The sequence below is a fragment of the Sus scrofa genome, chromosome 6 (assembly GCF_054392235.1).
Source record: "Sus scrofa isolate SSC_HxYL_T2T_F1_AM1 chromosome 6, Sscrofa_HxYL_maternal_Yorkshire_Landrace_v2.0, whole genome shotgun sequence".
NCBI lineage: Eukaryota > Metazoa > Chordata > Mammalia > Artiodactyla > Suidae > Sus > Sus scrofa.
In genome coordinates this window covers 76,362,591-76,383,826 of record NC_139388.1, presented here as the reverse complement: position 1 = coordinate 76,383,826, position 21,236 = coordinate 76,362,591, and the positions used below count along the sequence as shown (strand labels likewise).

At 53.0% G+C, this 21,236-nt stretch overlaps 1 protein-coding gene across 6 annotated transcripts; it reads right to left on the bottom strand.

Annotated features, from left to right (window-relative positions):
- Window positions 1–4,391: 4,391 nt before the first annotated feature.
- Window positions 4,392–16,146, bottom strand: AGTRAP (angiotensin II receptor associated protein). 6 transcript variants are annotated; one of them, NM_001445403.1, is given in 5 exon segments: window positions 4,395–7,077; window positions 8,489–8,684; window positions 9,571–9,676; window positions 11,700–11,734; window positions 16,043–16,146. In NM_001445403.1, coding segments are annotated over 5 exon segments (465 nt in total). In that variant the 5' UTR covers window positions 16,070–16,146; the 3' UTR covers window positions 4,395–6,976.
- Between the last annotated feature and the right edge of the window lie 5,090 nt (window positions 16,147–21,236).

The window sequence follows — 21,236 nt, the reverse complement described above, 5'->3', positions numbered from 1 at the left end:
AGGGGCGTGGCGGTGGGCGTCTGCGCGTGCGCGGGTTTGGGGGGCGGGGGCGGAGCTCGCATCTCTCAGCGCTAGGGTTCTAGTCCCAAGTCGAGCTTCATGGGGGGCGTGGGGGGCGAGGCACACGGCCTCCTGCAAACTTCTTGCACATGCAAGACAGACAGAACTCTGCTGGCTTTCGGTCCCTCCGAAACTGGCTGGATTCCACCCTGCCCTCTCGCCTCCCCGCTGTGTCCATGGTCCAATCCCAGCTTTCTCCAGGCATTTTCTACCCGCTGTTCTCCACCCACCCCTGCAGTGCACTTTCCTTCCAGTGCTCAGGTTGTAGGTTTCTTCTTTTCTAACCTGGGAGAACTCTGGGCCTAGAGTCAGGAAACCTGTGATGAAGATCTGTTCTGCTGCTCTGCAACCTTAGGCACGTCCCTAACTTCTCTGAACCTCCTGTAAAAAGGGGACTGGCGACACCTCCTCTACGACCTCCTAGCGGGTGTGATGAGAGTCGATGTTTAACAAATAAATGCCAATGAGCCTTTAAACTCTAAAGCAATTCTTGAAGGAGAGATTACTGCCGTGTTAAGTCCTCTGTTATCTCAAGTAATACTTTTTGCCAGAGTTCCCGTGTCGTGGCTCAGCGGTGATGAACCCAACTAGTACCACTGCGGGTTCGATCCCTGGCCTCGCTCAGTGGGTTAAGGATCCAGCATTGCTGTGAGCTGAGGTGTAAGTCACAGATGCAGCTTGGATCCAGCTTTGCTGTGGCTGTGGTGTATACCAGCAGCTACAGCTCCGATTCGACCCCTAGCCTTGGAACCTCCATAGGCTGCGGGTGCAGCCCTAAAAAGCAAAAAACAAAACAAAACAAAAAACCCCAAAACCCAATAATCTTTTGATGTTCCAAGCACCTGGTCTTTGTTGCAAAAACTCCTACATATCCCAGCCCCTCCCTCACCTCTTGAGTGCAGTCTCTCAGAGCCATCTGAGTTGCTGTGTCCCATCTTCAAGTCCTCAGTTTTGTCCACCAAATAAAACATAATTCTCAACTTTTAGGTTGTACCTTTCCAGTCAACAATTGTCATTCCTTTTAGGACAATATCTTTTCTAACTGCTTTTGGGATTTAATGTAGCTGAACCCAGATTCAGCTGTTCGCTCCTCATATACCAAAAATTTGAGGGGAAGTGTGCGTAGAAAAGGAAAGTACTTTTATCAGAAAAGCCAGCAGTCTGGAGAGAAGATGGACTTGTGTTCAGAGACCAACTCCAACGATTCTGCTCAGCCATGAGTTTTTTTTTTTTTTTTTTTTTTTTTTTTTTTTTGTTGTTGTAGCTTGACCCAAGGAGGTGAGGATGGAGCCGGTGAGCAGGGGGCTGATTCTGGGTATTCTTTTTTTTTTTTTTTTGTCTTTTTGCTATTTCTTTGGGCCGCTCCCGCGGCATATGGAGGTTCCCAGGCTAGGGGTCGAATCGGAGCTGTAGTCACTGGCCTACACCAGAGCCACAGCAACGCAGGATCCGAGCCGTGTCTGCAACCTACACCACAGCTCACGGCAACGCCGGATCGTTAACCCACTGAGCAAGGGCAGGGACCGAACCCGCAACCTCATGGTTCCTAGTCGGATTCGTTAACCACTGCGCCACGACGGGAACTCCCAGCCATGAGTTTTTAGAGCGAAAAAGGTGGGGGGGAACCTCAGTGACTCATCGAGGCATGCATTTGGGTTTGCATCCTTCTCCACTGAATGCATCCTGGCTGACTCTCCAGATGCTGTCTTGCCTGTGTGATCTGCCTGCAGGATTGCTAAAAAGGGCCACTAGGAGTAGAGAACTAGTCATTTTTTAATTGCTTAATTCTTCATTCTTACTTATTATTTTTTATTTTTTGTCTTTTTAGGGTGGCACCCACAGCATATGGAAATTCCCAGGCTAGGAGTCAAATTGGAGCTGCAGCTGCCAGCCTACGCCACAGCCACAGGAACGCAGAACCCAAGCCACATCTGCAACCTACACCACAGCTCATGGCAACGCCGGATCCTTAACCCACTGAGCGAGGCCAGGGATCACACCCATGTCCTCAAGGATACTAGTCAGGTTCGTTACCACTGAGCCATGATGGGCACTCCCATTCTTACTTCTTTTTATCTGGGAAAAGAATCAACAGGTTAGACAGCATATGGTGTGCATTCAGGAGGGTGAAAGTCTCAAGTTGGTTTCAATTGTTTAGTAATTGCATTCTTTTTTTTTTTTTCTTTTTAGGGCGTATGGAAGTTCCCAGCCTAGGGGTCAAATCGGAGCTACTGCTGCCAGCCTATACTACAACCTACACCACAGCTCATAGCAATACTGGATTCTTAACCCACCGATCGAGGCCAGGGATCAAACTTGCATCCTCATGGTTACTAGTTGGGTTCATTACTACTGAGCCACAATGGGATCGGTTCCTTCTTCTTTTTCTTTTTTTTCTTTCTTCTTTTTATTGCCGAATGGATGTTCCCAGGGTCAACTCAGAGCTGTAGCTGCTGGCCTACATTACAACCACAGCAATTCTGGATCCGAGCTGCATCTGCAGCTTACGCCACAGAGCTACAGAGATGGCACCAATCCCTTTGCATCACAGCAGGAACTCCGATTTCTTTCAATCTTTTGATGGCGTGTAGAAAGCACTCAATAGATGTTTTTAAAATTAATAATACCTGTATAGATAAATACATGGTCTGACTGATGACGGGGTTCAGGACATACTACCCCAAACTATGGCACCTTGGCATATTGAATATTTTAAGCTAAAGCAGTTTAAAAAACCAGCAGAAGCAGAAAAATCGCTCTGCCCTCCTCCACCTCCTGCCCTTCTTCCCTGGAACAGGTCATAAAACGCCCATGCGAAATGCACCCTCCCTGCAGCAGGAGGAAAGAAGGCATTCTTATCACCAATGTCAGGGAATTTATGGCTGAGAAATCCGTTTAAACAAACCCTGTTAAATGAACCCTTATCTTCCTAGTTATTTCTTTACCGCTGACAACCCCAAGCCCAAACCCCTCTGTCTTGTCAATTCTTCACAAACTTGTTTCTTTGTCTAAAAGCTTCCTGCTCTGGTCACAGCTTTGGGTCTCCATTCTCTCTCTCTCTCTTTTTCTTTTCTTTGGCTGCACCCACAGCACGTGGAAGTTCCTGGGCCAGGGATCGAACCCAGGCCACAGCAGCAACTTGAGCCACTACAGTGACGATACCGGGTCCTTAACCCACTGCACCCCCAGAGAACACCTCCCTTCTCTTGTATACATAAAAATTCAGTGAAGTTTGGTACGCCTCTCTGCTGCTACTTCTGTCCGTTTAATTGTCAGACCTGGCCAGGGACCCTAGGAGGACTGAGAAAAACTTTTTTCTCCCTACTTGCTCAATCCTCCCTCTGAGTAATTATCACAGTAACACAGGCCGTGAGCTGTAACATTTTATCCAACAGAGGCTCAGGGAGGCTGAGGGACTCTCACACGGCCAGTCACGGGCTGCAGCCAGGGTTAAAACCGAGACTCGCTGGCTCCAGAACTGGTTGGGAGGGAGGCTCTGAGAACTGGAATTTCCAGGCTGATTTAGAGACTGCGGTTGGGCCTGAGGCAAAGGAGTGGAGCAGGGGCCCCAGCTCTGGTCCAGCTTCGGCCACGAGGAAAACAGGGTGATATTCTTGGGGCCATTTCTCTGGCTTCTTCATCTGGAGTTTTGTGAAAACAAGAAATACAAGATTTGCCAACTAGATAAGTGACTTCAGGCCTGCCAGTGAGAGACCAGAGACAAGAATTTATTTCCTGTGGTTGACGGTTTCTAGAATGTCAGATACTAGAGTAAAATATGAACTTGATCTTGGAGAGACGGCAGTGAGTGATGGCTTGGAGAGAGATTTTTTTTTCTTTCTTTTCCTTTTTATTTTATTTTTTAGGGCTGACCCTGCAGCATGTGGAGGTTCCCAGGCTAGGAGTAGAATTGGAGCTGCAGCTGCTGGCCCACACCACAGCTACAGCAATGTGGGATCCAAGCCCCATTGCAACCTGCACCACAACTTATGGCAACGCCAGGTCCTTAACTCACTGAGCGAGGCCAGGGGTCACATCTGCAACCTCATGGTTCCTAGTCAGATTCATTTCCACTGAACCATGACGGGAACTCCTGCAGAGACATCTTAATTTTCTGCTCAGGAATTAAGCCTGGGCAGCCTGGATGAAAACCAGGAGTCCTAGCCACCAGATCAGCTAGAGGCTAAAAGCAAAACTGCCCTGATACTTGCCCTGATCCTTGCCCCCTGTTGAAAGCAAGCATGTTTCAAGGAGGCAAAGACTGTGACACAGGTGTAAATTTCATTGTTAAGGTCACAGTAGAACATGTGGGAGAGAACATGCAGAAGTGGTTTATTTTATAATTTTTTAATGATTTTTTTTCTTTTTGCCATTTCTTGGGCTGCTCCCGTGCAACATGGAGGTTCCCAGGCTAGGGGTCCAATCGGAGCTGTAGCCACTGGCCTACGCCACAGCCACAGCCACAGCAACAAGGGATCCGAGCCAATGTCTGTAACTTACACCACAGCTCACAGCAATGCCGGATCCTTAACCCACTGAGCGAGGCCAGGGATCGAACCCGCAACCTCATGGTTCCTAGTCGGATTCCTTAACCACTGAGCCACGACGGGAACTCCAGGAAGTGGTTTATTAAAACGTCAGAAGCAAAGAAGTCACACACCCTAGAGAGGCGCGTGGGTGCAACTGTCCCCCTGAATGAGTAGCGCTCCCGGAGAGCGGATTTAAATCGCTTACATAGGACAGCTCTTCTGGGCCTTTGTTTACCTTTAGCCAATTATCCTGTTTTAATTCTCACACCTGACTGGACACAGGACCCTAACCAGTATGCACACACATCTTTTGACACAGATGGATTCCAGAGCAAAGGATGCTGAGATGGCATCAGGACTTATTATGGCCTGGTGTCCCCTCCCTTTCTGACCCCTAGGAGTCTTACTGCATATGTATAATTGGGGAGCTCTCCTTGACCCCAGGAGTGACTGAATGGTCATCTTTCTTAGGTGGAAAATGAAGCAAGGCCTGAAAGGACACAGACTCCTTTTTATCGAACAGGCCCATGTGACAGATGAGTTTCCAAAGACAAAGATAGCTCCAAGGCCACAGACTACCTGGCTCAACAAAATGACCCCTGTCTAAAAAAACAAGCATCCCCTGTGGCGGGGGAGCCTGAGTTCCAGACGCCTGCTCAGAGCTCCTGATAATTCTGTCGGTCAGCAAACTCCACTTGAAATCTCATTGCTCCAGTTTCTGCCTCCTTCTTCCCACCGTTCTCACAATCTTATCTCTCTAGTCCAAATGAGCTCAGCTCCTTCAACAAACTTTTTCTTTGATGTGTCAAAGAGAAACAAGGCCCAATTCTTATAATCCCAGCTTGTCTTTTCTAGGGCTGCACCCTAGGGGTCTAATCGGAGCTGTAGCTGCCAGCCTACACCAGAGCCCCAGCAATGGATGGGAGCCACGTCTGCGACCTTTACCACAGCTCATGGCAACATGGATCCTTAACCCACTAAGTGAGGCCAGGGATCAAACCCACAATCTCATCGTTCCTAATTGGCTTTGTTTCTGCTGTGCCACCATGGGAACTCCATGGACTCTTAATATCTGTTCTTCCCAAAGTAAGCACTTGAGCTCACCCCTGTAACCCCAGGTCCTTGCCCAGAGCATGGCAGGCACTCAACCTCTTTGGATGGATGGGTACAGAAGAATGGGGGAGGGGGGCTGAGCACTAGGCCTTGACCTCTTTGTGCTGGGGACAAAGCCAGCATGGCCCAGGTATCTGGGGCCTTGTGGTCAATACCCGTCCCAGTGGGAATGGGGTAGGGCCATGGCCATGGGATCCTGGGAACTTTTAGACAAGTGTTCCAGTCAGTTCTGAGGCCAAGACACATGGTCTGCCAAGAAGAGGTCACCCCTAACCCACTGACTCAACATCATCACGGGCTCAAGGAGCAGCTCCACCAACAACTTCACTGTCACTTAGGGAACCCTTCCAAGGCCAGGCACTGTCCACTTGATCTGCAGCATCACCCCCTACTCCCACCCCCCAGGCAGGCATTAGCCCTTTGCCAGAGGACACAGAGGTCAGAAGGCTAAGATGCCCAAGGGCACACAGCCAGTCAGTAGCAGAGCAGGATTCAAACCAAGTGCTGAGTTGTCTGAATTTGGAGAACTGGAGGCTCACATGTCACATGGAAAAGTGCCCTCCGCTGCTGGGGCCCTGGTTAGGCCAGAGCTGAGCACGAGGTAGGCCCAGCTGGTCATGAGCCCCTGTGTCCTCTGGCCACAGCAGAACAGGCACCTAAGCTCTGGTGTCCTGAGGATTTGCAGGAGAAAACTTCCCAGGCATGGCAAGTCCAGGCCCCCGCCCAGAAGGGAGATAAAAGGGGTTCAAAACACACTCAGCTACAGAATTCCCCGAACTTTAATGCCATGGCTCTGAGAAAGGCAGCTGGAGGCCGTGGTGGGTCTCAAAGGCTGCAGACACCTCCTGCCTCCAGCCCCGGGGTCCCCAGGCACCAAGTGACCAGGCAGTGAGAAGCTTTCCCTGGGGCCTGAACCTGAGCTGAAGCCCTTGGAGGCCTGAGGGCTTAGGCACAGCTTGGCCTGGGGCCTTCACGGAGCCACTTAGGGTGGAGGTGACAAAAGCAACCACAGTTCCCAGACTGGGCCCAGCATGATTCCTGGAGTGAGGAGCGGCCTCGGGGAGTCTGGGACAGGTGTGCCAGGGCGGGGGCTCCTGGCCTCTCAGGGCACTTGATTCAGGCAACCCCTGAGCTGGGAAACTGGGTTCGTTCCCATGTTAGTTCTAAGAAAGGGAGGCCATCCAAGACACAAATGACACCCGAGGTACAAAGAGGGTGATGCCGCCTGCGCCTCCCTGGAGGTCTGTCAAGCTGGCTCCTGGACTTGGCCGGCTTCAGTATCCTTGGGGGCCTTGAGGCCTGCTCTCCAGGTCGGCAGGCACCTCTGAGTCGATGGTCTGGTAGGCGCTGCGCTCCTGCGAAGGCACGAGGAAACCTAGGCGGCGGGGAGATGGAGAGAAAGGAAAAATGGAGGGTGAGGACTTAGGACGTTTCACTGTGGCCAAACCAAGGTTCTCCCTCCCCGACCACAAGGGCCAGAGCTGAGCATCCTGGCAACCAGGACAGTGACAGTGGCTGCAGCCCCAGGCACCGAACCTTTAACATATATTGTTTATTAATCCTGCAACCCTACGGGAGCAACCCTACTGTCCCCACTTCACAGATGAGGAAACTGAGGGTCAAAGAGATAAACTGGCTTGGCCGGGGTCATAGAGCCAGAAGCCAAGAACATCAGGATTCAAAGGTAGGCGGCATGACCTCAAAGACAGGGCTCTTAGCCACTAGCCCACCCCCCCCTGCCCCCAAGCAGCGTGTACTGACACCTGGCCAAGGGATGCCCGGTCCTGGGCCTGGGGGCTCCCCTCCTCCTCCTGCAGAGTGGATACTGATCATGTCACTGTATCCAGAAAGCTCCAGGGCCGGCGCATCTGGGGAGCCCAGAGGGTGCAAGCAAGCTGGGGGGCTCTGGGCGGCCCTCCCATCGCTCCCACCTGCACCTGCACATCTGTCCTCTTCTCCCGAACAAGCCCAAGGGCTCCCAGCCTCGCTTCCTCATCCCCCCACCCCACCCCTGAGGGCCGGTCTAGGCAGTCTGAGGTTGGCCAGTGTGGGGGCCCCAGGCCCCTGCTGCCCTTAGCCCAGCTGTGCCCCCTGCTAGTCGCCAGCCACTCTCTTCTCAGGAGTGAAAGGCAGAAGACACCCCTCTCCCTACTTCTCTCAGAGAGTGAAGAAGGAACGGGAATGGCAGAAAAACAAGGAAGCAGCTGGACCACCTCGGGAAGGGGACCAGCTCAGAGACGCTGCAGGCAGGGGTTGGGGGCTGGGCTAAGGTAAAGTGCCTGCAGTTCAGCGCTGGCTGAGGCTGGGGCTCCCACGGCCCAGGCCGGCGCCACCTCTCCCTTGGCCACCAGACCTCATGCGGCAGGAGAGGGGGCTCCGGAGAAGGGGCCGGCAGGAGCTGAGAGGGGATGCTGGCCCCGCAGGTGCCTACAAGCCTCAGACCGCAGACTGCCTGGAGGTGCCTGGGGAAAGGGACCACAACCCCAGCTGAAAGCACATTTGGGCTCAGACGGGGGCCTGGCCAAGTCTCCAATGCTGGCTTGTAGCCTGTGTGCCAGGGGAAGGTCATGCCAGGCGGGGACAGTTGTGGGGAGGGGACTGGGATCCTGCGGCAGAGGCCAGAAGCTTGTCCATCTTTCAGCCTGGCGCCCAGAGCCCACACCCTCCCTGCTCCTGGAGCCCTGTCTCGGGGGCAAGGTCGGCTCCCTGGGGCAGGGACTGGGGTGGGGGCAGGCGAGGTGGAGGCCGAGGGGAGGCGGGGAGCTGGCCGGAGGCAGCAGCCTCACCCAGGTGGAGCAGGAGCTCACCCCCGCGCTCCCGGTACATGTGGTAGACGAGGCAGCAGGAGAACGGCTTGAGGAGCAGGCTGAGGATGGCCATGCCCGCGCTGAAGCGCCCCGTGTCCGAGAGGCCGGCCCTCGGGTAGAAGATGCTGATGTGGACGATGTCCAGGAAGATGGTGACCACCAGGCCACCCAGAAACTGCAAGACAGGCCAAGCGCAAGGCCCAGGGGTGACCACATGTCATCAGGGTTTATGAGCCCGCTGCCCACTGCCACCCCCCATCACACGCTCCTCGCTCCCCCACCAGGGATCCCAGACCGGAAGCTCCCTGGGTGCCCTGCTGGGTCCTCAGGGCTTGCGGGGAAACAGCTCAAGCCTGCAGGCAGGACCCCATGGATGAGATGTCCGACGGGGGATGGTGGGGCTGGAGGGGCCGGAGGCAGGGATGTGGGACCCCGTGTGGGCCCAGCCTGCTGGCTCTGGTACGGCCCCCTCCCATCTCTTCTCATCCTTGAGGTCAAGATGAAGCACAAGACTTGGGTCCAGAATCTCCCAGATGGAAGGTCCCTAGGAATCTGTCTCCACCTCTACCATCAAAGAGATCCCTGCTTGGCCATCCTGAGAGGCCACTGCTGTGCTCACCGCCACCCGGGGCTGAGCGGGTGTCAGGAAGCTCTCCTGTGGGGCAGCCCCGCTGACTGGGTACATTCTGACCTCACGAGGTGGGGGAGCTCCCTCTTCACAGGGCCTTCCAGCCACATCCCTCCCTGAGAGGGCCCTAGAAGCAGATTATCTGCACGTGGGGAGAATGGTCTGGGGCCCCAGTGGGAGCCCACCCTACAGCCGCTCTTGGGGGAACAGATGAGCAGACCCCGGGCTTTCTGAGCCAGGCAGGCAGAGAAGCAGGCCAGGCTAGTGAACACACACGCATGGGCCGGAGGCCCGGGCGGGCTAACTTATGAGGCCCTAGAAGATGGGAAATAATGGGGAAAGGAAGGGAGAGAAGACCGGGCAGGTGAAGGGGAAGATGGGGCAGGGCCCACAATCACCCCGAAGCCGATTCTGCCGTCTCCCCAGCTCTCACCATACTTATGGCGTCGACGGAGTCCCGCTGCGCCACGGCCCACACGCCCAAGGCCAGGATGGTGAAGTTGGCCCAGGCATAGGGGCCCGGGAACACAATGCAGCCCCTGCGGGAAGAGGCGCCTGAGTCACGTCAGGAGGTGGGCGTCCCGCAGGTGCCCCCGCCCCCCCCACAGGTCACCTCCCTACGGCTCCCAGGGCTCAGGGACCCTACGAGCAGAGGCCATGGTCTATGGCCATGGGATGTTTGTTCCTTCCCACCCCACCACTGGAAGTGTCAGCACATGCCACTGGCTCTGCCTCCTGAATGGATCCCAAACCGGATTCAATCCCTCCTGGTCCAAACCATCCCCAAACCATCCTCTCCTACGGGGATTTATCACCAGCGCCTCTCCCCGCTGGTCTCACTTCCACTCCTGCCCCATCCTGGCCATTCTATAAATAGCGACCAGTAAGGTACATCAAGCGACGTCACTCCCTTGCTAAAAGTCCTCTAACAGTTTTCCTGGAATAAAATTCTGACTCTTGGAGTTCCCGTCATGGCGCAGCGGAAACGAATCCGACTAGGAACCATGAGGTTGCGGGTTCGATCCCTGGCCTCGCTCAGTGGCTTAAGGACCCGGCGTTGCCGTGACCTGTGGTGTAGGACGGCAGCTGTAGCTCTGATTTGACCTTTAGCCTGGAAACTTCCATATGCCACGGGTGCGGGCCTAAAAAGCAAAAAAAAAAAAAAAAAAATTCTGGCCCTTGACCATGGCCTATAGGTCCTGTGGGATCGGGGGACAGAGCCCAGCCTGTACCCTCATTCGCTGCCTTACTGTTCCCTCTACCCTGAACCCTCAGTCCCTTTTTGCCATTTTGGCCTCAGCTCACCCGTTAACTCTGAGACTCCTTCCCTGACTGCCCAATTTTAATGACCACTTCACCACTTTCTAAAACACCCCTCACCCTCTTTTATTTTGCAGGGTGTTGCTACCAACTGAACTGCTTCTTTGTTTGTCAACTCAAAATAATCGATAACCCAGAGGCTTTACTAGCACTTGGCACAGTTTTAAGTGCTTTAAATTAGATCATATATGTGCATTTGTGTTAGTAACTCTAAGAAGGAGGCACTAATAGTATCCTTATTTTATAGATGAGGGGACGGTGGCACAGAGAGGCCAAGTAACTTGCCCAAGGTCACACAGGTGCTACGTGGCAGAACTGGGATATAAACCCAGGCAGCCTGGCTCAAGAGGCCATGCTCTTGGGAGTTCCCTTCGTGGCGCAGTGGTTGACGAATCTGACTAGGAACCATGAGGTGGCGGGTTCGGTCCCTGCCCTTGCTCAGTGGGTTAACGATCCGGCGTTGCCGTGAGCTGTGGTGTAGGTTGCAGACGCAGCTCGGATCCCGCGTTGCTGTGGCTCTGGTGTAGGCTGGTGGCTACAGCTCCGATTTGACCCCTAGCCTAGGAACCTCCATATGCCGTGGGAGCGGCCCAAAGAAATAGCAAAAAGACAAAAAAAAAAAAAAAAAAAAGAGGCCATGCTCTTACCCACCATATTCACTCGGCCTAGATGGCCCCGCATGCACTGGGGTGCTGCCTATATTTCAATGACATTCCCTCGAGTGTACTACACAGAAAACAGGTGCAAAGCACTTTAGCATAAGTGACTGGAAATAAGTCGGTCATTTTTACGAGCTCATTTTTCGCTTTTGAGAAAGCAGGTGCTGGGGTCCCAGCTCAGACTCACCAGCGCAGAATCTTGGGGAGCGTGACTGAGGACACCTGCACTTTGACTCTGCTCCCCCAGGTCATTCACCCTGATCATCACTGCTCCCAAACTCACACCTGCTGCACCTGTGCGGGTGCTCAGTGGTCTCCATTCTTGGTTGGGCAGAGAAATCTCCCCAGAAACTCAACAGACAGAGCAGACTGTAATGATGACAAGCCATCCTGCGATCCTCTGGGTACCACCCGCCCCTCCGACATCCTTGGCAGGTGGGAAGCTTGTTGATGATGCTCTTTGACAGAGGTGCTATTTAGTCTTGGAATGGACTGGAAGGTGTGGGCAAGACTATGAGATGCACATGGACGCAGACCCAGGAGACATGTGGACACAGAACTGGACATGGACAGACTCACTCACCAGATGGTCAGCAGCCAGTGAACCAGGAGGATCGCCTGTGGCACAAAAAAAGAGGGGGTGGGGTGGAGAATAGGTCTGTGAATGTGACCGCTACGAAGACAGGGGGGACGGCAGGAAAGCGTTTGGAGCCAGAAAACACTGGAAGCCCCGAGGACAGGCCTGAGCAGCCTGCCCTTTCTGGGCTGGGCAGGACGAAAGAGGGGTTGAGCTCCTGGGCTCTTTATAAAACGCTCAGCCCAGAGGGGCTGCCCGGCCCTCTCCCAGCCAGTGTCCCGTGTGTCAGAAGAGTGGGGGAGGGGAAGGGCCAATGGGCCAAGGCAGAGGGGATCGTAGGAGGCTGGAGTGGGGGCCAGAGACCTGGGTTCTGGTCCAGGGGCCACGTTCTTTGATGCCAGAGCCCCGGGTTCCTCCTCTGTGAAACAGGGCAGCACCTACCAACCATGCGTCCCACAGGGACACCTCAACCGCAGGGACAGGCACTTGATGGTCACTAGAAGTGTCCAGTCTATAACAGGAAACTCCTGTGCAGAACAGGCATCCCGTACCAGCGACAACCACAGCAACCCCTGCTAGTCATGAGGACTTACTTGTCTGCCACGTGTCTACACTGACCTGAACACTTGGCCCACGGCATCTCTGCAACTCTATGAGGTAGAGCTTTCTTTTTCTTTTAAGGGCCACACCTGTGGCATAAAGAAGTTCCCCAGCTAGGGGTCAAATCAGAGCTGCAGCTGCCGGCCTACACCACAGCCACAGCAACACTGGATCTGAGCCCATATCTGCGACCTATACTGTGGGTGGCCATGCCGGATCCTTCACCCGCTGAGGGAGGCCAGGGATGGAACCTGCATCCTCACAGAGACAATCTCAGGTCCTTAACCTGCTGAGCCACAACGGGAACTCCTACGGGGTAGTTTTAGTCCTGTTTTACTCATGAAGAAACTGAAGCTGTGAGAGATTAATTGGCCCAAAGGGTAATGCTTATTAACAAGGGAACTCAGATACAAATCTCAGAATCGGTCTATCTGGTCTGACTTTTGATGCTAATGCAAATGAAATGCTACCCCACCTCCTGGACCACTGGATCCTCCTCTTAGGTGGGGCCTATTTTTATGTTCTTTCTATGGTGAGGAAATGGATATTCAGAGAGGTTAAGAAATTTGCTCCAGGCCACACAGCTAGGAAACAGCAAAGCCTGGCTTGGACAGACAGCGACATCTGTCTGGCCCCAAAGCCAGAGCTCTATCCCCTGCACTGCGCCAGGTTAGACTGGATGGAAGGGAGGAAGGAAGGCTAAGGGGAAGCCGAGTGGTCATGCGGACCAGGACTTAGGCCCTTCGGTGGCCACCAGAGGGCCCTCAGGGTGGGGGTGGGACTTCCCAGACACACCTGAGGTCGCCGTACAGATCAATATACGAAATATATTTTTACTGGTCCCATGCAACCCCCCAGTGGCCTATTGTGAGGGCTGAGGCTAGGGGACAGCAGTCAGGGATGCCCGAGAGGGGAGGCAGAGGCAGGTGGTGGCTAACTGTGTGGGCACTGGGGCCAAGCAGGTGGATCAGATCCCAACCCCTTGACCTAGAGCTGTGTGACCACGAGCAAGTCACTGGAGCTCTCAGAACTGCTGCTCACTCTTCGGTAAAGTGGGGACAATGATGCTTCATAGGGGTGTTGGGAGGCTCCAGGGAAGTGGAGGGGTGTGTGAAACATTTGCAGCAATGCCTGCCAGATAATCACCCCCACACTGGGCCAACCTCATGACTATATTAGGGGGTCAGCTTCCTGAGTTGTTTTTGCTTTTTGTCTTTTTAGGGCCACACCTATGGCATGTGGAGGTTCCCAAACTAAGTGTCGAATCAGAGCTGTACCCGCCGGCCTACGCCACAGCCACAGCCATGCCAGATCCAAGCCAAGTCTGCAACCTATACTACCACTCATGTCAACAAGGGATCCTTAACCCACTGAGCGAGGCCAGGGATTGAACTTGCATCCTCATGGATGCTAGTCAGATTCGTTTCCGCTGCCCCACGATGGGAACCCCTGAGTTCTTAATCCTAAGGTCACACCACCCCCTGCACCCTCCTCCCCATGGCCTTTTCTCACAAGACCTCATGTACCCAAGTCTAGAGCTCTGTAATCTTGTCACTTCATTCCTCCAGCTCAGGATCTGCCCCACGGATGGGGCTGGGTTAGGGACTGAGCAGAGGGCCTGGGGCAGTGTTTCTGCTCACCTGGCACCCTTGCCCCTCTGGGCAGGCTGCCCTTCAGCCAGTGCCCAGGAGTGTATGAAATGGGGGAGCAGGTAGCGCAGGGCCACAGAGGTGCACCACCCCAACTCCCAAGCAGCTCTGAACATCCCACTTAGATGCCCGGGAACAAGGATCCACTGTCCCCTCCACAGGGTGGCCAGATTTAACAACAAGGAAAACACAGAACCTCCAGTTAATTTTAAATTTCAGATAATGAATACTTTTCTAGTATATTCCAAATATTGCCTGGGAAGCACTCATACTAAAAAAAAAAAAAATCACTTCTGGTTGATGTGAAGTTCAAATTTGACTGGATGACCTGGATGTTACCTGGCAACCCTAGCCGTTCAGGACCCCCAGCTGTTACTTGCCTCTGACTGTTAACAGCTAAGACCCTTGGAGATGAGGGGTCTTATCTCCCAAATCAAGGGAAGGACCAGCCCTTTCACTCTGGGCACCAAAAGCCCGCACAGCCCATACCTGTGGCCATGTATGGCCTCTCGGGCCCATAGCCTTGCTCAAAAAAGACCCCAAACAGACTAAGGCCTCCCAGGGGACACACACACACACAGTCAAGGCAGAAGTCACAAGACTTCTAAGTGGTGGCCAGAAAGGGGCACGGCTTTGAAGCCAGACCCTGAAGGTTTCTAATCCTGCCCCTGCCCCTTAATCTCTGTGGGACTCTGGCAAGTCACTCGCTTGATCTGAGCCGAAGTGCACCCATCCGTAAAAACCTTAGAAGGCTGATGTGATTAAAGAAACAATGGGGCGCAGACGGCCCGGGAATGGGGGCTCTCTCCCCTCTCCACTCCTGCAGCTCTGTCTCTCACCTCATTCCCGCTCGTCAATTATTTTAGGCAAATCTCTCATCAGAGAAAAGGCAGCCCGGCCGGAACCCCACACTGCCTGGAACAGAGCTGCCTGGAACAGACTGCGTATTGGCACCAATAAGCCTCAGCGCGGCCTTCATGTAAAGGTGGTCCCAGCTAAACCTTCAACCCAAGTCCAACCCCCTGTTTCCAGCCGTCTCCCCCCACCCCACCCCACCCCAACCCCTGGGGAGGTGAAGGAAGTTATTACGGATGCCAGTGAATCTGCCCTTATGAAGTCACCACACAGACCATATCTAATTACCCAAATATGAATGATGTGTTGTTCTGTAGTCATTTATCTCCTAGGTTCCTTTAGTACCAGGCATCACAGGGGCTAAATGCTTTGTCACCCGTGAGTACGAGGGCCCTCCTGGATTCAGTCTCAAAGGAAACTGCACCAAGACCCAAAATGGCAGGTCTGGTCCAAGGTTCACACCTTCCCGACCAAAGCCGAAGGCTTCAGCCTCTCAGTGGCAAACACAGCCAAGGAGCACGGACGGGGCTGGGGGAGGTGGGGAGAAAAAGGAGAACAGCCGCTGGCATCCTGACCGCTGAGGACGCGGCTCAGGAAATGAAGACACCCCAGGAAGCCTCAGTGTTTTCTAAGCGCGCACAGTTGGGGTTTTCTACTTTTGAGTAACGTCTCTGGGTGTCTGTGTTTCTTATGCAACAAGGATGTTGGATTTATAAACTTTGGAAAAACCTCTTGTCTGGGATCATCTGATTTTAACTTGATTTGCCCAACAAAGAAGGCCGACGTGGCGGCGGGTGTGGGGGTGGGGGTCCAGGTGAAAGGTTTAGCCCGGCTCTCGGTGGCGCCCCCCCCCACCCCCCCGCCTCCCTGCGTTCCTCTTTCTCCAGGGGAATTCTGGGCGCGCAGGCCAAAGCTATCCTCAGGGGCCTGGCACTCCTAGCTGGACCGGTCTGGCCCCGGGAAGAGGCGGCCCCTTCCCCCGCTTCCCTCCTCCAGTTCCCTCTCCGTCTTCCCCGCTGGCCTTCCGGAACCCTCTCTCTACTATGGTCTACCTGCCCACCTCCTTCTCACCAGGGGCCTGTACAATCTCTTTCTCCCTACCACCCCTCTTTCCCCAAACTCTCGGTCCTCTCGCCTCTAAAATCCTACTTGAAAAGTTCAATCTCCCCACACGCTCCGGGAGACCCACCCCGCGCCCGCCCGCCTGCGGCTGGGCCACCCCTACCCCGACCCGCCCGTCGCCACCTTCAGGTTCACGGCGGGCAGCTCCATCCCGACCGAGTCGGAGGGCACCTGCGCAGCAACCGCGTGGGTTCCTGGTCCCCGAACTCTGGAAACAAACTTGCCCCGCCCCGCCCGGCTCCGCCCGCAACCCCCGCTCCAACCCCAGCTGGGCTGGGCGCCACGTGAGTCGGATCACGTGACCTCTGCCCCGTTGCTAGGAGATGGCGTCAGGCTTCTCGCGCCCTCCGAGCACCTCGCTGCGCGCAGGTAGTTCCCGGGTGGGTGGAGACTCTCCAGGTTTACGTCGCCAAGGGCGCATTCTCTAGCCGAATTAAAATCCCAGCAGGTGAGCTGATAGGACCACCTGCAGCCAGGAGAACTTGGGGGCACGTCCAGATACAAACAGATGTGGCTGGTGACTCATCCCTAAGGGCACCCTCTTTCTTCTCAGTGAAAGTGGAGACAGTGACTTACCTCCTCGGATCCCTGGGAGGATAAATGAACTAACTCATGTTTGAAGAAAAAAATGATTCTGACACTTGCTAAAATGGTAAGGACGACTTTAAGACTCTTGGGGGAGTTCCCTGGTGGCACAGTGGGTTAAGGATCCAGTGTTGTCACTGCTGTGGCTGGGGTCGCAGCAGTGGTGGGGGTTCCATCCCTGGCCTGGGAACTTCACAGGTGTGGCCCAAAACAACAACAACAACAAAACCTGAACAAACAAAAATTATTGGGGCGGAGGTACTACAGGAGGGGAGCGAGGACAATGGGGCCCAGCAGGGATTTATGGGTGAGCAGCAGTGGATGGAAAATCACCAAGAGCAGACTTCAGGGGGAGGGGAATTCTTGCTAAAGGCAAGCCGAAGAGAGGTATCAAAGGTGTGTGGGATGGGGAACTTAATCAGATATGGAGGGTGATCAGATACCAGCGGAGGCGGGGAGAAGAGGGGGATTCCGGCTAAACTGACTTAGCAGGATTCTTGCTCACACTGGGCTCTGCAGTTCCTTCACGTTGGAGGCAGAAGGCTGGGTGGAGGCCTGGTCAAGAAGAGGGCTCAGAGGAGCCTAACTGCAGTTTGGTTCAAGATAGAGTCTGTCAATCTAAAGTACCCACCTAAAGAACAAGTGCCTGGCACTTAGTAAATGGGTAATACACGTCGGATGTTGCTGTTATCAGCACACAGTGGTTGAAGCCTACTTGAGTTATACTTAAGGCTTCAGGAGTTCCCGTCGTGGTGCAGCAGAAATGAATCCGGCTAGGAGCCATGAGGTTTCGGGTTGGATCTCTGGCCTCGCTCAGTGAGTTAAGGATCCGGCGTGGCCAGGAGCTGTGGTGTGGGTCATGGATGTGGCTTGGATCTGGCGTTGCCATGGCTGTGGTGTAGGTCGGCAGTTGTAGCTCTGATTAGACCCCTAGTCTGGGAACCTCCATATGCTGTGGGTGCGGCCCTAAAAAGACAAAAAAGACACACACACACACACACACACAAAAGCTTCAAAAAAAAAATCCAGCTGGAAGACCAGCAGAAAACCTATAGTCACACCTGTCTCCAGAAGAAAGATTCTATCAAGACACCGTCTGCCTCCAGCTGTGAACGGAAAGGATGGAGGGAGAAAGGGCTGCTCCACCAGGCATCTCTCTCAAGGACTGTTGACCACCTCCAAAGAGTCCGTCCATCCTTCTTCCTTCCCCATCCTTCAACCGTAACCAGAGAACATTTGGAGAATACCAGCTTTCATTTAGAGGGTCCCCTTTGGTCTGAGGGCTTTTTCTTGTTTCCAGGAGGGGAGGGACCACATAGAAACCTGAAAAACTGCCTGGTGGGTCCTGAGATCATATCAAGACACTTACTCTCTCCAGTTACAAAGAAAAGATTTTTCATTTTCTTTTCTTTTTTGTTTTTATGGCTGCACCGTGGCATGTGGAAGTTCCTGGGCTAGGAGTAAAATCAGAGCTGCAGCTGCCGGCCTATACCACAGCCACAGCAATGCGGGATCCAAGCTGTGTCTTCAACCTACACTGCAACTCATGGCAATCCCAGATGCTTAACCCACTGAGGGAGGCCAGAGATTGAATGTGTATCCTCACGGACACTATGTCAATTTCTGAACCCACAGCAGGAACTCCAGGAAGGATTTTTCTAGGTGGGTGTGGGGACTTTTGCAGGGCTGCAGGGTCCACTGGCCTAAATGAATGCCCCCTTTGGAGACACAGCCCTCCAGCCCAGGGGCCAGAATAGCACAGCATCGGCCATAGTAACGGAGAGCTGGGAAGCTTTAGAGACCAGACAGATGGCTTCCTATGGTGTGATTGTCTGGGATTCAAGGCACAGGGGACTAACTGGACCAGATCGACAAGAGTCTGAGTCCTAACTTTGTCCACTTACTGGTCAACCTGAGCAAGTCACTGCCTCTGTGCTTCAGGATTCTGATTTGTAAAATGAGGATAAGAGTAGTAATTTCCTCAAAAGGTTGTTAGGATTTGTTAATATGTGAAAAATATTTAGAACGTTGCCTAGCCGACGGTAAGCACTAAATCAGGATCTGCTACTATTTTGTGATTCAAGAGTACTTATTATTGGTATCTGCAGAGTACCTAGAAAAGAGTAATTCCTCAACAACTGGTGGATATTATTATTATTATTATTATATGATTTCCTTCTAGTAAATGTTCCCCACTCACGCCAGATCCTAGAGGTGTTTACTCCAAGTCTGCAGCTGTGTAATAAGATTGTGATCACCTTTTAAGGAGAAAATGCCAAACAAACAAGGGATTAGAGCTGACCCTTATCAAGTACTTATTTTGTGTTAGTGGGAAAAGCACTCCTAATAAATAGTCATGACAACCCCTGCGGTGTAGGCGCTATTCTTACAATTTTGTTTTCTTTTTTGGCTGTCCCTCGGCATATGGAAATTCCCAGACCTGGGGCCAGGGATCAGATCTGAGCTGCAGCTGTGGCAACACCTGATCCTTAACCCTCTGTGCCAGGACTGGGATCGAACCTGCATCCCGGTGCTTTGTCCACTGATCCAGTGGAAACTCTGTAGGTGCTATTTTATTTTATTTTGTGCTTTTTCGGGTCGCACCTGTGGCATATGGAAGTTCCCGGGGTAGGGTGGATTCAGAGCTACAGCTGCCAGCCTACACCACAGCCACAGCAACACGGGATCTGAACCTTGTCTGCAACCTACGCCAGAGCTCACGACAATGCCGGATCCTTAACCCACTGAGTGAGGCCAGGGATCGAACCCGAGTCCTCATGGATACTAGTCAGGTTTGTTTCCACTGAGCCACAGCAAGAACTTCTGTAGGTGCTGTTCTTATCCTGATTTACAGTAAGATGATTGAGGTTAAGAGAAGTTAAGAGCCTGCCTAAAGGCACATCACTGGTTGGTATGAAACTGGGCTGGGGACCAAGGAGGTCTGGTTCCAGGAGCGTGATGTTCAGCTGCTCAGCTCCACTGCCCACATCACAGGAAAATACAGCCCAGGCCGAGATGCAAAGGATGGATCAAGACAAGGAGGGGGGAAGCAGATTGGAGCCAGATGAAGCTCAAGGCTGGGTCTGTGGAATGTGTCTTCAGCGGGCACAGTGACCCAGCATTCATCCTGACCAGCTGGGGCCAGAGGCTTGGGCCTGGAGAGGGAGCCCACAGGAAGAAAATAAAGTAAAACTGTTTTCAAAGGAGCCAGAGTTCCTGCCACCACCTCTCCTGACTATAGAAGAACCAGTGGGCCCCCATGAAGCACATTCCACAGACTTCAGGGTCATATTTTTAGAGAGGACAGTTCTGGAAGTCAAGTTTAAATTTCTCATGATCCTCACCAATCTTGTCGATGTCAGCTGAGTTTTATCATCGTACCTTCGACAAAGAAAGTGACCTGGCACCACAATGCAGATGGTCCTTACTGCCCGTACACTTAAAAATGGTTAGGCTGGTAGGAGTTCCCGTTGCAGTGGAGCAGAAACAAAGCTGACTAGTATCCATGAGGATGTGGGTTCTATCCCTGGCCTCGCTCAGTGGGTTAAGGGTCCGGCGTTGCCATGAGCTGTGGTGTAGGTCACAGACGCGGCTCAGATCCTGCATGGCTATGGTTGTGGTGTAGGCTGGCAACTGTAGCTCCGATGAGACCCCTAGCCTGGGAACTTCCATATGCCACCGGTGTGGCCCTAAAAAGAAAATAAAAAAAGGTTAGTATGGTAAATTTTATGTTATATATATTTTTTGCCGTAATTGGAAATAAACAAACAAACAGACATGTACAGTAGATTCATTCATTTATTCAAAGAATAGTTATTGAACACCCACTTGGGTAAATGTCTAGGAATAGAATGGCTGGACCACATGGCATGTGTATACTTAACTTTTTAAGAAATTGCTAAACAGCCGTTCCCATCATGGCTCAGTGGAAACTAATCTGACTAGTATCCACGAGGATGCAGGTTCACTCCCTGGCCTCTGCTCAATGGGTTAAGGATCCAGCGTTGCCACAAGTTGTGGTGTAGGTCGAAGATGCGGCTCAGAATGGCGTTGCTGTGGCTGTGGTGTAGGCCAGCAGCTGCAGCTCTGATTTGACCCCTAGCCTGGGACCCTCTATATGCCACAGGTGCGGCCCTAAAAAGATAAGACAAGAAAAGAAAAGAAATTGCCTGTTTTCTGAGATAGTTACACCATCGTATTTGATTTTTTAAAATTTTTTTTTTAAATTTCCCTTTATTTATTTATTTATTTATTTTGTCTTTTTTTTTTTTTTTTTTTTTTTTTGCTATTTCTTGGGCCGCTCCCACGGCATATGGAGGTTCCCAGGCTAGGGGTTGAATCGGAGCTGTAGCCACTGGCCTACGCCAGAGCCACAACAACCCGGGATCCGAGCCGCGTCTGCAACCTACGCCACAGCTCACGGCAACGCCAGATCGTTAAACCACTGAGCAAGGGCAGGGACCGAACCCGCAACCTCATGGTTCCTAGTCGGATTCGTTAACCACTGCGCCACAACGGGAACTCCTGATTTTCTTCATAGCACTTAGCAATCCCCACAGTTGTCGCCCTGTCACTTGGCTTGTTGACTTGTTTATCTGTCCCCACCCCCCACTCCCACCATCTAGACCGCAAGCCCCAGGAGGGTCGTGCAACCTCAAGGCTTGCCTGGTGCATAGCTGGTGTTCAGGGAACACACCAGCTGGACCAGTATGTGAGCACCACTTTCTCCATC